The sequence below is a fragment of the Cololabis saira genome, chromosome 1 (assembly GCF_033807715.1).
Source record: "Cololabis saira isolate AMF1-May2022 chromosome 1, fColSai1.1, whole genome shotgun sequence".
Lineage (NCBI taxonomy): Eukaryota > Metazoa > Chordata > Actinopteri > Beloniformes > Belonidae > Cololabis > Cololabis saira.
Window position 1 is genome coordinate 19,132,742 of NC_084587.1, and position 12,959 is coordinate 19,145,700.

Genomic DNA, 12,959 nt, shown 5'->3' on the forward strand with positions numbered 1-12,959 from the left:
ATATATATATATATATATATATATATATATATATATATATATATATATGTATGTATGTATGCTACTATTTGTGTATGCATTACTTATTTATTGATTTATTTTATTCTGAGAGTATTTCTGTGTCTCATTTTCTTGCACATTTTATATTTTGTGTGTATGTGTTGTACCCTGTTTAGACAGGCAGACAGGATTTTAGGGTTGTAGAAAGTTTATTTTTAGTTTTTTATAACTTTGCATTATTATTTCTTATATTTGTTATCTGCTTTTTGAAGCAATTTCTAAATTAACTTATAATAATAATAATTATTATTATAATATAATGATAATAGTAATAAAGCTTAAAAATATATCCCACCTCCTGATAAATATGATGGTCGTGTATTATAAAGTGCTACAAAATTTTATGAAAAAGTTGGAAGAGATGTTACTGTCATTAGTCTGCAAATGTGTTAAGATATAAATGTTAAAAATGCAGTTATACTGCAAAATCAGTAACTCGAGTCGTGTTTATGAAAGTTTTTATTGCACTTTGATTACATTACAATAATGATTACATCACATCATTGTCAGTGATAGTAAAACATTCATTGTTTTATTAATGTGTTATATTCCCTCTGTATAGAAAAGGAGTGTTGTGATACTCATGTAATAAATATAGTACAGATGTGTAGAGTAAGAAAATTAAGAAAATACACAGACATAACATGAAAAAACTGGTATCAAGGAGTATTTTATGTCAACAAAACACACACCTTTAAATTAATGATTGTTTTTTTTTTTGTTTTCTTTTTCCTCCTGCAGGAGCAAAATGTAATTTTTTTCATTTTAAATGTTTTAGATGAATGGAATTGAACTGAGTTAACTTGACTTGAACTGAATTGAACAACACAGAAGCAAAGAAGACAAACAACCATCCACTCCCACGTCCACATTCCAGTCACACTAACCTGCATGCCGTTTGGACAGTGTCAGGGAGCCTAAATACCAACTTATTTCATCTTTTCCACATTTTATTTTTTGGAGGTCTCCACAGCAGATCATCATGTTCCACATATTGATTTGGCATAAGTTTGTAGCTTGAGTACATAGAAAATACCACAAAGGCATGGGAAGAACTTGCAAAGTCCAAACAGAAAGGCCCCAACCCCAGCTTTGACTCTTCTGGCTGTGAGCTGACACTGGTAAGGATCACTGTGCAGCTCGTGAAAATAAATAAACTTGTTGGCACGCCTCACATCTCTGCCTTGGATCACACGGCCAGCTCGGTTTTACTTTGATTTCTGATTTGCCAACAGGGCAAGGTGCTACTATGAGGAACTACTGTTTACATGAACAAGTCATATATTTAAACCACACTATGTGCTTATACATCACATCAAAAATGTATTGCAACATATTTTACTCTTTAAGAATATAAAAGTCTCTTGTTTTTTGGCTTTTTTTAAAGTGTGCTGTTTTGGCCACATTGACTGTATCTTTTAAAATTTTCCACAAGGTGTTAAAAAGAATAAAACAGTGCTAACATTTTTCCTTGACAGTTTATAGTGGGTCTAGTGGGAGCAACAAGTGAGAACAGCTTTCTCTTTTTTCCCTTTTTTTTTTTCTTTTAATACGATATCAAATACCAGAGATGACTCATTCTTGGAAGACAGATGAAGTGAGTCTCTCAATTACAACTGTGGACTGTTGTACAGAGACGACACCTTTGACATCTTTGTAATTTAGCAACTGCAGCAAGAGTTTGAGTGACAACATCAATAATAAAGCAACCCAGACCAATATATACAAGACAGATGCACTGTTTTCACTTGATAATATTCTTTTTTGAGAGGAGAGGGAGTCGTTGCTGCAGTTTGACTTCATTTCTTAGTCAGTTTTGAAGTTTTGAAGGCCGTCTCCAAAAAGTAACAAACACCAGGGATGTCTTCTGGGAAGTTGGCCGGAAGCTCCTGTCTGCTCCTGGGAACAAAGACAAACTCCGGCCGATCCTTCAGTAATCTGGGACAGAGAGCATACAAATAGAACATGAATCTAACAGCAATGTGGCGAATTATTTGACACAAGAGTAAACGCAGTTCTCCTCTAAAAGTTGAGTTTCCTTTCAAGAGCACTTAGATTTTAGTTTTTTTTCTTGTTTCCTACAACATCATCCTGTGGAAACAAATTATAGCATATACACATTTAGTAAGCTCAAAATAAATTTCTGTTTAACCTCTTTGCGCGACAGCATCTTTTGAATTGCTTCTGGATTTGGATTGCATGCAGTGTATCCTCACCTGTGGGTTGTGGGGCTGACGTTGATCTTCCCCGGTTGGCTGCCTGATTCAAATTTGTTCGCTAATGTAACATTGTTCCCAAAAAGGCAGTAGCGGGGCATTCTGACTCCAACTACCCCAGCCAGCACTGACCCACTGTGGAGGCCGATTCGCATCTGGGGAGGGAAAAAAACAATTGCAATATTTTCCTAAGCCTCTGTTTGTTTTATTTTGTACAATTCCACGAGGACTAATCTAAACATACACAAGCTTCTTAGCCAATCTGAACAAAGAGTAAAGAAAAAGAAAAACAGGACAGGACAACTACAAAGTTTTAGAACTAGTGCAGAATTTAAAGTAGTTTCTATATGAGGAGAGAAATGCGGCAACATTTTGTGTATTTGTATTTTTTCTTGTATTATTGTATTTGCATTTGTATCTGTATTTGAATCTGTTAGCTACTGAAGTTAATAACTTCATAGACATGGTTTCCAACTCAATCAAGTTTGCGTCGCGGCCTTTGGGAACGAAACTGAAAACCTGCCTTGGGCTTTTTAGGGTCATGGTCACGCTGAAGAATGAAGCTGCAATCACTCAGATTACTTTGTTTCTGTCTCAAGTGTGATGAATCAGACAGAGTAACCCGCTGAATAACAATTTTGCTGTTTTAAGTGGGATATTCAGGTCAAAAGAACTAAAGAAGTGTCATTAGGCTCAAGAAACTGATCCAAAAAGCCTGTGATGTTGTGGGGGTGAAGCGGGACTCTTTAGAGACAGTTATGGACAGATGGATGCTTCAGAAACTAGGAAGCATCCTGGGTAACACCACCCACCCGCTCCATCAGCTCCTGGTCCAACACAGGAGCTAAAGGACTAAAAGACTCAGACCACCCACCTCAAAAACTGAGCGTCACAGAAGGTCTTTCCTTCATGTGGCAATAAAACTTTACAACTCCTCACTGTGAAACCAGTTTTACCATATACAGGACTGTCTCAGAAAATTTGAATATTGTGATAAAGTTCTTTATTTTCTGTAATGCAATTATTTTAATATTGCTGATTATGGCTTACAGTTTAAGATTAAGATTCCCAGAATATTCTATTTTTGAGATAGGATATTTGAGTTTTCTTAAGCTGTAAGTCATGATCAGCAATATTAAAATACGGTAATAAAAGGCTTGCAATATTTCAGTTGATTTGTAATGAATCCAGAATGTATGACATTTTTGTTTTTGTAATTGCATTACAGAAAATCACAATATTCAAATCTTCTGAGACAGTCCTGTACAGTCACTTCAATTTTGATGGGTATATTATCTATTTTACAGTTTACCGATCATTTGCACACCACTAAATTTGCACTGTTTATAGCCTATTCTTTTTTGGATTTATTTTATTTATCTCAAAGAGTTAAATTAAGCACTGTTACACATAGAATTTACCTTGTCGATAAAATAGTATTCTGATTCTGATGAATACCATTTGCAGGCATCTGCAGTAAACACAAGAAACTCCAAAGAAGGATCAGCACTCAGTAAAGGTGTAGCTTGACTTTATACCTGTGAGCAGCAATAACTTAATAGCTGAAGGTTAATATGTAGTCTGGAAAGCAGGAGAATATGATTAATTTCATGTTTAATTTGCTAGTAGAATGAATCTATGTGGAAATCAAACTGATTTCTGAAAGCCTTTGCTTGTTCTGTGCTTACTACAACCATTTATTACAGTCTTAGGATGGTTTGGTACATTAGGATTACAAAGAGCAGATACATTTATTCACAGATATTGTTGTTATGATTTGTTGGAAGTGTTTCAAAGTGTGTCTTGAGGTGTTTTGCTTTCTGCCCATTGACAGTGCCCCATGAAAATCGAATCAAAGCAACAGGTTTTAGACACACGCATATTAGTTTGGTTACACTTTGCAACTGAACATTTCAAAATAAGAGTTTTTCCATTCAGGCACCACTGACATTGGGTGAGGGGAGAGGTACCACCTGGAGAGTTCGTCAAACTAATGGTTCACAGCTGATGGTTCATTGTACTTGTAAGTTGGACTTTATGAATTCCTCGTAGGAAAGTAAAAGTGGAACATTCCCTGAGGTGAGGTCAGAAATCTCATCAACTCTAATCTCGAAATCCAACATGCTAACCGCCTAAGAAGTTGTGACAACTCCAGTAGAAGAGTTGTCACAATCCGTCAGTTTGTGCCAAATTCAAACTGCCACAGTTATAGTAGAGTGCAGCCTCTATCAGTGAACAATTGCTGTGGGGTTTGTATGCTCAAAATGCAGTGTGATGATGTAATGTTATCAACATAATATTATAAATATAGTCTGGTCAGGGAGCAGATGCAACTGGCCTTCATAGTGGAGTGCAGTCATCTTGGGTGTGATGTAATTCCAAGTTTCCATGAAACAGTGTAACACAAAGGGCTACACAACCATGTACAGTCACACTGACAGCTAAATTAAAACCACCAATTAAGCAAACATTCATGTGTTTGGAAACTGGATCACTTGGAGAAACTATTTTTGCGCAATTATATGACAGAGGGCTGCTGCCACCAGGTCATTCAAATAAAGAATACTTTCTGTGAGGTACCACGACACCATTCGGACATTTAGTGTAATATCTAAACCTAAGACACTTTACTGCACATTTGAAAAAAAAAAAACAAAAAAAAAACATTCTTCACTTTGTATAATTGTGTATTCACCCCCATCCTGTGAAATATTACATTTCAATGAAATAGAAAAAAAACTAATATATTCCTCGTCACAAACTCTTTATATGTATATTTTTCTGGGGTTGTTAAGGTAAGTTAATTAAATATAACGCGCGTGATCCTCACCTGTATTGGTTCTCCAGTTGGTGTCATAACTTCATCTGAGAGCTCCATCATCTTTAAAGCCATGAGTGCAATTTGGACGGCGTGAGTCTCACTCTCCTTGTGCAGGCCACCAGCTACACAATAAGCATCACCAATGGTCTCAACCTACATTTAATGGAAAATCATTAAAATGATGACTAAACAAGTAATCTAGACAGAATTATGACTATTTCTGGCTTTTTTTGGCCATCCACAGCCTGTTATATGGTTTGGTTCTTTTTGTCAAGTAAAACTCACAGGTCAACTGTTAGAAATCACTGTGATTCAAAGGCAATGAAGCTTAAACAGAATGACAAACGTTAAGTGGACGTACATCAAAACGTCTCATCAATCTGACCTCTACTTGCAGTTGGAGACAAAAGCTCAGAAACGACTGAAATGTGACATTTTCAACTGTAGCGTTACTTGGTCCAAAGACATGTGACAAAGAGTCCAAAGTTTTTTTGTCTTTCGCCTCTTTGTTTATGTAAATCTTGGACTGGAAAGCACTCAGCTATGTGCCTGAGACAGAGTGATGCTATTTTTAGGCTCATACATGTGGAGTGAAAACAGGGTCCTCAAAGAACCTCTCTGACTTCCTATCGTTTTACAAGACATTTGTCAAAAGTGCTTTTCTTTCTGTTATGCCTCCTTGACCTTTTGATTACATTATCCAAACTCTGTAGATTTAGAGTTTTTGACATTAGAAGAGTAGTTAGAGTTACCAGCACAGTGCATCTTATTGAATGCAGCGTGGAATTATTAGTTTAAAATTTTAGATCTTTGAAACTGCTAATGTGCTGCACAATATTTGAATCGCTGCCTAACAAAAGAAAGAAGCACATCCTTTCAGAATCTATACCCACTCATTTCACTGCAGGGTGACGGGGACCTGCTCAAGCCTATCTCAACCCGCTTAGGGCGGAAATGAGGGGTGCACCCCAGAGAGGTAAAAAAAAAGAAATCATGAAAAATGCTTACCAATTACTGTTAGAGAATAATAGAGGCTACTTTAAGTAATCTTTTATAAAAGGGTTGGTTTTTCTGGTTGAAGATATGAGCAGGTCCAAACAGTAGCTACCACCATGTCCAAGAAAAAGCGCAAAAAAAGAAAAGAAAAAGTGACTTCATATTATTTAAATCAATACTGTACACTTAAAAGTAAAGATATGAAGCCTGACTTATTTTTTTTTTGACACACCAGAAAATTTTGGGGGAATTATTATTATTATTATTATTATTATTATTATTATTATTATTATTATTATTATTATTATTAATAACATTTTCATAATAATAATGCAAAATAATAATAAAAGTTTATAAAAGGCAATAAAAATGTTGTAACTTTTCAGCTCTGTTTCAAAATGTTAGGCTCTTGCATGTCTTAATTATGTACTTTTTACATGTTAAGATGAGAAATAGAAAATCTGACAAGATGCAAAGAATATATATATTTATTTATATATATATATATATATATATATATATATATATATATATATATGTATATAATGTGAGAATATGTTAGTGGTTTACTATTGAACAAGAGTTCTAAAAATGTCTCGGCCAGTAGTATGATCCTACCTTATAGACATCGAGCTCTCCACACTGGTGGTCAAACCTGGTGTACAGCTCGTTGAGCATGGTGATCACTTGCATCGGTGTACAGCGCGAGCAAACAGACGTGAAGCCCACAAGGTCTGAGAAGAGCATTGTAACGTGGTGAAACTTCTTGGCCTGGACAATTTCCCCTTGCCACAACTGCTGTGCCACGGTGCCGGGGAAGATGGAGAAGAGGAGGTCCACCGTCCTCTTCTTCTCCTCCTCGAGCGCTTGGTGAGCATGCTCCAAAGCTGCTTTGGCCTTCCCCAGACGCTTCTTCAAACCATCCTGGGCTTTGGCCTGTTCGCCCACCAGGACAACGTCCCGCAGCGCATTATGAATAGGGATGTCTGACAGGTAGAGCCCGCGGCCTGTTAGCTCCTCCAGCTTGTCCACGCACGGCGAGCCCAAGAACAAGATGGCATTTGACTCTGAAACGTAAATCATCTGACCTTTCAGGTCCATGAGCTAAAAGAAAAATGAGAAAACTGATGAGTTTTTATCAGATCCTCACCGATTTGGCTCTTCAAAAGTGATGCATAAGAATTGTGATGGAACTTTTCAAAACCTAAGGCTACATTAAGCTGTAAAATAATGTATTTTTTCTCAGTAGCATTCGCTCACTCCAAATAAGCCGTGCATTTACACATAAACCCAAACAAGGCATGTAAACAGATGTAAACATTAGAGAAGAGTGAAAATAAACCAGTCAAAATTGAAGCATTCCTGAAGCAGCAGCTGGATGCAGCCTTCTGCCCAGTCCCTGCATTAAACAAACCCAAAAGGTCTATTTCTATCTTAGAGGGGCAGGAATTCAAAAGATTATATTTAATTAAACATTTTTATCAGCAACCCCACAGCTTGACTCAATGAATGTAGTGATAAAAAGGTTAATTCACAACTGTCGTCCAAACAAGCCCAAAGGCATAATTTGAACTATTGAAAAAAAGCCTGCACCACCATTTGAAAAAGCACCCGATCAATAGGAATCCATCAATTCTTGAATCTTTGTGTGTGTTTTTGTGCGTGTGTTATTGTTAAAGCCTCACTCAGCCTTGAGTGTGGCTGTGGAAACGCAGTGTACTGCAGCTGCAGCAATACTCTAAAACTGTAATTCATGTTAATCCTCTTACTTCCACTAGCAATCATGCACAGTGGATGGTCGGCAACACCTCATCGACCCCGGATGGAAGCCACTAGGATGTCTGCTTACTCACCCTCTCACTGATTTTTACCTGTTTGGCAACCCTGTCACGTTTACACACCAATACTTTTTTTTCTTTTCAGCGTGACCAATCGCGGTGCTGTCTTACAGAAATAGCACGAGCTTGGCTGTGCCTTTGATGGATAAAATGGTTTGACATTTGCTTCTGATCTCCAGTGGGGGTTTATACTCTCTACCTCAGGCCAAATGCATTCAAGTACAGTACACCATTAATAGGCCTGACTGCTTGTAAACAGCTCAAATGTTCCCCTCTGTTCCACTTTATTTGTTATTAACATAATCACGAGAGAAGCTTTTCCGCTTTGTTGGCCGCTAACGTCACTTTTTTCAAGCGGTCCACATACCTTCCCCGTGTTATCTGTGGTGGAGGCTCCGTGTTTGATCCGGATGATGAACTGTGTGTTGAGCATGGTCAGAATACCCTGGAAGGTACATTTGATCTCAGGGGAAACAATAGAGAAGTGTTCCTGGAAGGTAAGAGACCGCCTCAGTCCGTCCTTCCTTATGAGTCGCTTCCTGAGCCCGTGTCCTATTTGTACCAGAACCAAGTCCTGGTCTAGAATCAGGTGGAAAGGGAATACAGTGGAAAACAGATAGGTAGGGAGGGTCCCAGCTGAGGTGGCTCGCAGCGGACTGGGGCTCAGAGTTTTAGCATCTTTCACTACGACTGTATACAGAAGACTAGGCTGCGGACTGGACTGAAGGATGCAGTCTTTTGCGTTGAGCGGGTCTTTCAACACATCCACAGTAGTGTGGTACAACAGGTGAGCTGCCGCCTTGATGACTCCGGGGAAAAAGAGCTCGGTGGTGGGGCAGGGGTTGAAGAAATAGACAGTAAGCAGACCTGGATCCTTGTCTAAGCAAAGCACTGATGGCTCGTTTACACAATCCTCGCTGTCCGGGTTGGGCAGCTTGCTGCCCTGTTTGCTCTGTTTGAGCAGCACATTGAAACTGTTGAGGAAGTCATGCAGCGCACCCCCCACCACTCTCAAAATGTGCCTGTCTTCTTCGTAACACATGTTGAAGACCTCCTCGCCGAGAGCGACTTTCAGAGCCTCCATTGGGATTGCTGTCAAACACACGAGGGGTGAAACTGAAGAATTGACGCACGACCAACTCGTTGCTTTAAAAAACCTCAGTTAAATGTTGCACAAAATGAATGCTTGATTTAGCCTTACCTGTTTTGGCTGAGTAACTATTCATCATTTCCACCAAATGCTCTGGTTTATCACTGCAACTCTGGAGAGTGCAGCAAATTGCTAGACTGGAAAGTCAACAAATATCAAGGTTAGAGACATACAGCAAAGCTACTGGAGCATAAATGTTCTGTTTGAAAAATAGCTGAGACTTGGGCTGAAGCCTTCATAAAGATTATCCTCTCTAATTATTCAAAATGTGAAAATATGAGTTACATTTTCACAATGTATTCATTTCCACCAGGTCAGAAATTTTCCTTTTGCTCTCACAAGACCAACCTTTCAATATGAACAACTGAGTAGCTGCAGTAATGTAGAAGCAGCTTCAAGAGATTCATACGTGAAAGATTGCAAAAGTGGTTAACTAGATCATTTGCAACTCATTAGTAGCTCCATGTCAGGCCTTGCTCACAATGACGAAATGTGGAGTGTGTCTGAGTGCCATTTTCTGTTGTGTCTTTCACCAGATTTGTCAGCAATTTCTCTTTTTTTTTATTCCCGTATCCATAGCAGCCTGAGTCTGTGTCCCACCTCATTGTCATCCTTGTTTGTATTCTGAGAGTGAGAGCTGGAATTTGTAATTTGCTGGCGAACAGAGGGTGGAAAGAGGCCGCTGCCTCGCATCACAATTTTTTTTTTACTCTAGGAGCATATGCTCGGGCATAAGTGAAAAGGTAAACAAGGGATTTTCAGAAAAAAAGTAATAATTGTGACCAAACAAACAAACCAAAAAATAAATAAATGAAGGAAAAAAGAACTAAATACAAATAAAAAGTTACCTCTGTGAGTCCCAGCCATGCTCTGCCTCTGCCATCATTCTTTGCAGGGCAGTGTGCAGCCTCTGAAACTGTGTAAACAAAGTGCCCAGCAAGTTAAAGGTCATCGTCTGGCCATGCTCTGTATCAGTTAAAGAGGCGCACGGGGGCATCCTTTTCTCAAGTGGATTAACAGACATTGCGCTTGTGCTTTGAGGCAGAAATGCGACATAATCAATTTGCACAAGATGACAGATCCTCGCATTTGTTGAAAACGTGAGCCCACGGTAGAAGGCCTATAGGTGCAAAATCAATCCATGCATTTATAACTCACCCCCGGACATGCCAATTTTCGGATGCTGTCCCCGAGTGTGTGCAGGTTAACTTTGCCTCTGCATGTCCTCTGCCGAGGCGCATCTTCTCCTGTTTTTCTGTGCACGTCCTTAGAAACGGGCAATAAATCCGCAGCGTCACTTGAGCGCTCCTCAAAGTCTCCCAGCTCCTTGTTTTTGCTGGAGAAGGGACACTCTCCGGGGATCTTCAGTTCTTTCAGCTTGGCGCAGAACATGTTCACCGCTGAGCAGTCTACTCTTCTCTCTTATGTGATTTCAGAGGGAGACAGATGTGGTCGAGCAGCTGCGATCTCTGGGAGAAACCCCCATCATTTCGGGCGCTCATCCATAATGCCTCCGTCTTTGCAACGCGCCGATTCAAATGTGCAGCACCAAAGCCAGAGACCACATATAATATTCATTGAAAACTGCATGGGCAAATGATGGCAGGGAATTATCATTGCCAAAAGCCAATGGGAAACTGGAGAAAAAAGCGCAGGAGACCAATCCATGTGCAAGCGGGGCTGGTGTAGCTCAAGAACCTATCAGCAAAGAGAAATTATTTTGAGCCGACTCTTCACAGAGATTTTTTTTTTTCCAGCTCAGTGTTTGGACTGTGTAATGTTAGACAAACAACACAAACGCAGGCCTATATTAGTGGTGTATGAAAAAGCTGGAAAATAAAAGTAAATTCGTAAAAAAGCTTTGAAGTATATAAAAAAAGGATTATTATTTAAAATAATAGCAGCAACACGCTGGGTCAGATGTGCACTAATAACCAAGGCAAAACATATTAGAATAAAAAGAAAAACCTTACATACAGAGTTTGACTGTATATATTCACTTCAATGGAGACATATTATGCACTTTGTTGTAAAACTTGATGCATTTTCCAGAGGGTTTGCTAAAATAACAGCTTTCAGCTAATATACCACAGAGACAGTCTAAAAGGATCCTTTTCAACCATGTTTGCACATGGTTGACTGCTTTAAGGGGGCAGATTCAGCATCTACACACTGCTCCATCTTTCTGTGGGGTGTGCATCTTTTGAAATGAGTCCCACAGCTTCACTTACTTACTTTAGATATCCAGCAAACGCAGTATGATGTGAAATAAGGTGGAGGTAATGAGGAGAAAGCTAGATGATTCTACTCTCATCCGTGTCTGTCACGGTTCCCTAATCTAAACTGGTAGTTATGTATCCAAGTTTCTGAGTTTGTATCCATCTCAGACACCCAATAATGCAATAAATATCTATATTTTACTTTTTAGCATAGCCACCGCAGAAAATCTCATAAATTGCCTCCTTTAATGCAAGTTTGGGGCTGATGTGAGTTTGACAGAATTCTGTAGTTCATTCTGCTTGAGGCTAAAAGTCACATCAGTCACCGCTACTAACAAGGCTGCAGAGTTTGTGATACAGAGTGCTCCAGTTTTTGAAAGAAAAACAAAAAAGAAGATGCCTCTGATTCTGCAGTGACACCATTGTCCAATGTCATGTAGATCCTCACATCTTCAAGTGAATTTCTGCTGATTGTAGTCGGGATAAACGGATTACACATAATCACCAACAGTACGCTCGCAGACAATCTGTCATTGTGAAAAGCTCATGATGTATTTGCTCCTTCTGTAGACCAGGCACAAATATGGACAAAATGATTCGCTGTCAGACATGAAGCCGATGAGGAAGCTGTTCGAAGCCTGCCAGGCGGTGTATCCAAAACATTTGTCTCTGGGAAAGCCTGAATCATGGCATTCACATGGATGCTACTCTGACAGTCGCCATCAATCTTATAAATATTTCCTAAATATTTTTAAAAAACAGGCTCCACCCTCCCCAAATGTTCATCTGCTTACAAAATATTACATTTCACATACAGACAAAAAGACGGTTATAACCCAGGCACATTTACTGGAAATATAAATATGACCTTTCTATTATGAAAAAAAAAAGTTACACTAATCACAATTATGTCACAAAAAAGGACACACTGTATAGGTGGCTTTGCATCATGATTTGTTCTTTTAGAGACCTTTCAGGAATTATTGTAATAATAGTTTGCATTTTGAGTGGTCAAAAAACAAGAAGAAAAATATATTTGTGAAAATCTTGATCTTCTTAGCCAGATAATCAGTATAGAATGAGGTTTGAAAAAAAAACTCTGACTACCAGTAATCAAAAATAGAATCAATAAGAGAACAAATAACAGCCTGCTATGAAAATACTCAACTGCCAACCTTCCAAATGTGATTGAACAAATTAGAAGAGTCAGAAATGTTTCAACTGTTTTAGTTATTGAAGTGAAATATTTTGAATGTTATTTAATTTATTTTAAAAGCAGTCCTTGCTGTGTTTTTAAGGAAGATACAGCCCCGTAGGGACTTAAACAGTGGACAGAGTTAATTACCGAGCAATTTCACTGGGGGGTTTCCCCACTAGCTGTGGGGTAACTTATGTAATTGTTGTGCTGGCTGCTTTTTAATATCAAGGAGAAGGATGTCACAGCAAGGTTTGTAGGTCACAGATTATTTTTATCTGAGTGTGGTCATTAAAAGGAAAAAGAGGTTAATATACATATCTCCACTTGTCAAATTAGAATATAAACAGTTTGGTGTACATGATTTCCCATAGCTCAAATTAATATATATGCCAATGTGACAAATAGTACATACATCCATCTTTTATCTATATGAACTCAGGGTCACGGGGACTGTTGAAGCT

The 12,959-nt window shown here is 38.6% G+C and overlaps 1 protein-coding gene across 2 annotated transcripts; it reads right to left on the bottom strand.

The window, feature by feature from the left end:
• Positions 1-504: 504 nt before the first annotated feature.
• On the bottom strand, positions 505-10,641 carry gucy1a1 (guanylate cyclase 1 soluble subunit alpha 1). 2 transcript variants are annotated; one of them, XM_061716934.1, is made up of 8 exons: positions 10,240-10,641; positions 9,930-9,997; positions 9,133-9,218; positions 8,299-9,023; positions 6,712-7,197; positions 5,107-5,250; positions 2,277-2,431; positions 505-1,998 (listed from the first exon to the last, which is right to left on the bottom strand). In XM_061716934.1, the coding sequence occupies exons 1-8, from the start codon at positions 10,471-10,473 to the stop codon at positions 1,860-1,862; spliced, it is 2,037 nt and encodes a 678-aa protein (XP_061572918.1). In that variant the 5' UTR covers positions 10,474-10,641; the 3' UTR covers positions 505-1,859. The 2 variants fall into 2 exon arrangements, with proteins under 2 accessions (XP_061572918.1, XP_061572926.1); XM_061716942.1 differs by lacking the exon at positions 9,930-9,997 and having other exon boundaries at positions 10,240-10,461.
• Positions 10,642-12,959: the final 2,318 nt, after the last annotated feature.